This window comes from Gymnoscopelus microlampas (genome assembly GCF_963454915.1).
Source record: "Gymnoscopelus microlampas genome assembly, chromosome: 11".
Classification (NCBI taxonomy): Eukaryota; Metazoa; Chordata; class Actinopteri; order Myctophiformes; family Myctophidae; genus Gymnoscopelus; species Gymnoscopelus microlampas.
This window is the reverse complement of record NC_139948.1, coordinates 55,192,225-55,197,224: the sequence shown is the minus strand read 5'-3', so window position 1 is coordinate 55,197,224 and position 5,000 is coordinate 55,192,225. Positions and strand designations below refer to the sequence as shown.

The 5,000-nt window shown below is 44.5% G+C and overlaps 1 protein-coding gene across 2 annotated transcripts in view; it reads right to left on the bottom strand.

Moving 5' to 3' along the window:
• Positions 1-5,000, bottom strand: part of cyb561 (cytochrome b561) — a 12,318-nt gene that overhangs the window by 5,609 nt on the left and 1,709 nt on the right. For both annotated transcript variants that reach the window (XM_084071824.1, XM_084071823.1), the window contains exon 2: positions 3,653-3,856. In XM_084071824.1, the coding sequence (XP_083927950.1) occupies positions 3,653-3,854 (202 nt within the window). In that variant the 5' untranslated portion in view covers positions 3,855-3,856. The remainder of the gene's footprint in view (positions 1-3,652; positions 3,857-5,000) is intronic.

Here is a 5,000-nt window from a genome sequence, read left to right as displayed (position 1 = left end):
TTTGATCTCATCTCATTCATAACAGCAGGTTTACACTGATATGGTCAAACAGCGTGTAAGAACCTCGTAAGAACAACAAAACGTGGATATAAATCTGCACTGCCTTCAATCCTGCTAGCGAACGTTAGATCTCTGTGTGAATCAAGAACAGTGACCACTATGGACGACTTACTGGCGCGCGTTAAATATAACACTGAGACGAGGAACACGTGCATTGTTGTGCTAACGGAGACGTGGCTAACTGAGCTAGCATCTGATTCTTCCATCACTCCTCCTGGCTTCACCGCGTATAGGAAAGAGAGAGACCCTGTACTGAGCGGTAAGCAACGTGGGGGGGGAGTTTGTGCCCTGATCAACAACAACTGGTGCAAAGATGTTAAAATCCTAGATAGCCACTGCTCACCAGACCTGGAACTTTTAATCATAGCCTGTCGTCCTTTCTACCTACCACGTGACTTCAGCATTGTGATTGTAGCCGTTGTTTACATTCATCCTGGAGCTAATAAGGACACAGCCATGAGGGAATTACACCAGGCTATCAGTGCACAAGAAAATCGTCACCCGGACTGCGCAGCCATCTGCCTAGGCGACTTCAACCGGAGAGACCTAAAAAATGTCTTTCCCAAATTCCACCAGCATGTCACCTGCAGTGACAATATTCTTGACCACTGCTACACGCCCTTCAAGGATGGATACAAAGCCCTCCGCCGCCCACCGCTAGGAAGCTCTGACCACTACGCCATCCAGCTGCTACCTGCCTACAAACAGAGGCTAAAAAGGGAGCCGGTCGTTGAGAAGGAGATCCGAATCTGGTCTGAGGACACAGACGCTATATCCTGCTTCTACCAGACTGACTGGGGGATGTTTAAGAACGCCGCTGGGAATAACATCAACGAACTCTCAGACTCAGTCACTGGCTTTATCAGTAAGTGCATAGACGACATAGTCCCAAAAAAGACAGTTCGGATCTATCCCAATCAGAAACCATGGATGGACAGCGGAGTACGTGTACATCTGCATGCACGGGATGCTGGTTTCAAATCTGGCGACGTGGAAACGCACAACACGACGCGCGCGGACCTAAACAGCGCCATCAGGAAGGCGAAAAAGGCCTACACTGAAAAGATGCAAGACCAACTCAGCAATGGCGACATCAGGAGCACGTGGCAGGCGGTACACACCTTGACATACTGTCACATATCACATATATCACATATAACATGCATTTCCTCATTGCATTCTTACAATGGGAGTCTATGCTAGTGACGTTACTCTCTCTCTCTATGGCTCTGGTTATAGCTAAGAGACATTGATTATTAGTTAGGATCAGCTGTGTGTGTGTGTGTGTGTGTGTGTGTGTGTGTGTGTGTGTGTGTGTGTGTGTGTGTGTGTGTGTGTGTGTGTGTGGAGGCAGATTCATATAAATATGACTCTTTCTGATCACACATTATTACTGACTGACATTATTAAACTCCTGAAGGATCCCAACTATAATACTAATACTAATAATAATAATAGATTATTATCATCATAGGTCCATTATAAGAATATAGCTATAACTGCATCATAAATGAGTTATGAAAGGAAATGTTTTAACATGGTTTTCATGGTTTGATCCGTGTCCAACATGGGGGGCATTAAGACCCTGTCTTTACAAAGAGTTCACTGTGATGAACATGTGCTTCAATGCTTTGATGCATCTAGAAAGCATACTTCTGTCTTCTGTACACACACACACACACACACACACACACACACACACACACACACACACACACACACACACACACACACACACACACACATACACACAAACCTAATTGATTGTCATTGGTTACTACTGTATGCGGTCTTGAAGCTTGACCAATACAGTTTGTTCACGTGCGTGCGTGCGTGCGTGCGTGCGTGTGTGTGTGTGTGTTAATCTCAATAAGGACACCTGGCATGTCCTCTGGGTGTTTACCACACACACACACACACACACACACACACACACACACACACACACACACACACACACACACACACACACACACACACACACACACACACACACACACACACACACACACACACAGTGACCTTTGTGTTGTGTTGTAATCCAGTTACTTTGTCTGTTGTTGCTGCTTCAGGCAACACTGTATCAATCTAAACTCCATTAGCATGCACACACACACACACACACACACACACACACACACACACACACACACACACACACACACACACACACACACACACACACACACACACACACACACACACACACAGAGAGAGAGAGAGAGCCAAATCAAACAGACACACCCACATCTTACTTGATTACACTTCAGTGGAAAGACAGAAAAACAGAGAGAGAGAGAGAGAGAGAGAGAGAGAGAGAGAGAGACCTTTAACCAAGCCTTTCGTTTACTCGCAATCAATCATCAGGACAGTCGTCCACAATAATATTATATATATATATATATATTATATTATTATTATATACACAATACATGCTTTAGAGTCACAATAATATAAACCGTAATGTCTCTTTTCTTTTTCCCTTTAAAAAGACAGTGACTCCTGTCTTCTGCCTGCCTGCCTGCCTGCGCGTGCGTGCGTGTGCTTACCGTCTCCATAGAGGAACAGACCCAGAACCATACACACTGGCCCTCATTTATCAACGCGGTGCAGCCCAAATAATGAGCGTACGGCGAGATCACTGCACCTTTCTGCATTTATCAATATATCCTGACGTGGGCTTCATCCTACTTTACGCTGAGATCTCACGTCTGGGACCAGTTGTTGACGTTGGCTGCGCCCGTTTATTCCATCCTAGACCTGCGGAGCACCATTGTCTGACTGTCTGACAGGCATCTAGACACATAATCCACTCCTAAATGTGTATATCTACACTAATAAATAATCCCTGTGAAAATATAACATTTTATAAAGTAATTTAAACAAACTGCTTTAACAGTCATTCAGATAAGATTGTAGATCTGGCTGCATTGAAAATAGCAAATCTACAAGCTCACAAGCCAGCGTTGCATCGCGACGCATTGTGAGCTTGTAGATCTGCTATTTTGAAAAAATATACAGCGCTTTTGCGCCGGGAGTCCCGCGGTCGGGACTCCCGGCCATCTTTTCATGGACAGTGAGGTCTACAAACGTACAGTAGCTTGTCCTATGGTATGGAGTTATGTTATGGAGAGTTATATAGGCTACAACCTGGCTGGGTTAAGGATATAAACCTGTGCGTGCGTGTGTGTTTGTGTGTGTGACTTGACAGGCAGCGATGCGAGCCAGCGAAACTCTTTCTTTGGTCGTATTCTGGTTCTTCATGTGGTAAAATCGGGCGTTTCGAGAATATTTAAGGGCGTGTTATTTAAATGACGCTCGTTTTCAGACGTCAGATTTATCAAGGCTGGGACCAAATGTACGCTGGGATCAGCTGTGTAGGATGCGTTGATAAATGTGACTTCCACGTTGGTGTACGGCCGAATATATGGAAAAATATACGCCGGTTTGTACGCTGCGTTGATAAATGAGGGCCAGTGTGTGTGTGTGTGTGTGTGTGTGTGTGTGTGTGTGTGTGTGTGTGTGTGTGTGTGTGTGTGTGTGTGTGTGTGTGTGTGTGCGTGTGCGTGTACGTGTGTGTGTGTGTGCGTACCGTCTCCATAGAGGAACAGACCCAGAACCATACACAGAGGGTGAACGTTGAACTGGTGGGCGGAGCCGTCCCAGGAGAAGCCTCCTCTGTAGTGGCCCATCCACACGCCCGTCAACACCACCATGGCCACGCCCACAGCCTGGGACACGCCCACCAGCCAACCGAACGCTCCCAAACCACCTTCACTGACTGATGACATCATGTCTGAGAGAGAGAGAGAGAGATAGAGAGACATAGAGAGACATAGAGAGACATAGAGAGACAGAGGGAGAGAGAGAGAGACATAGAGAGACATAGAGATACATAGAGATACATAGAGAGACAGAGGGAGAGAGAGAGAGACAGTGAATGTGTGTGCAAAATTTCAGGGAAATCACATGCTGCATGATTTGAGGCATGTTGTTCAAAACGGACCTATCCTGCAAACTTTGGAAGCCAATGTTAGCCAATTAGGATAGAATATGAAATATGGGACACTTCTGTCTTCATCACATGACTATAGAGGTACTGTGTACCTATTTGTCTTCATCACATGACTATAGAGGTACTGTGTACCGATTTGTCTTCATCACATGACTATAGAGATACTGTGTACCTATTTGTCTTCATCACATGACTATAGAGATACTGTGTACCTATTTGTCTTAATCACATGACTATAGAGATACTGTGTACCTATTTGTCTTCATCACATGACTATAGAGATACTGTGTATCTATTTGTCTTCATCACATGACTATAGAGATACTGTGTACCTATTTGTCTTCATCACATGACTATAGAGATACTGTGTACCGATTTGTCTTCATCACATGACTATAGAGATACTGTGTACCTATTTGTCTTAATCACATGACTATAGAGATACTGTGTACCTATTTGTCTTCATCACATGACTATAGAGATACTGTGTATCTATTTGTCTTCATCACATGACTATAGAGATACTGTGTACCTATTTGTCTTCATCACATGACTATAGAGATACTGTGTACCGATGTGTATGATGTTCTGACAGAATCTGAAGGAGTAAGAGCAAAAAATGTGTTTCACAAAGGCCAGCCTCCTGGTGGCGCTCTAAAAGGCAGATGTGAGAAATGCCTTGGCCCCTAGAGCAGTGGTTCTCAAACTTTTTTATGTCAAGGACCCCCAAATTGACACTTATTAGCCCACGGACCCCCATTTGAAAAGATAAGCCAGGGACCCCCATAAGAGAAGGTTTATACGGCTTTCTAGCAGTGATTCTCAACCATTTTAATGTCAAGGACCCCCAGTTTGACATGTATTAGGCTACGGACCCCCATTTAATGGCATTTATACCTCTGGGACCCGAATTTATATTATAAAA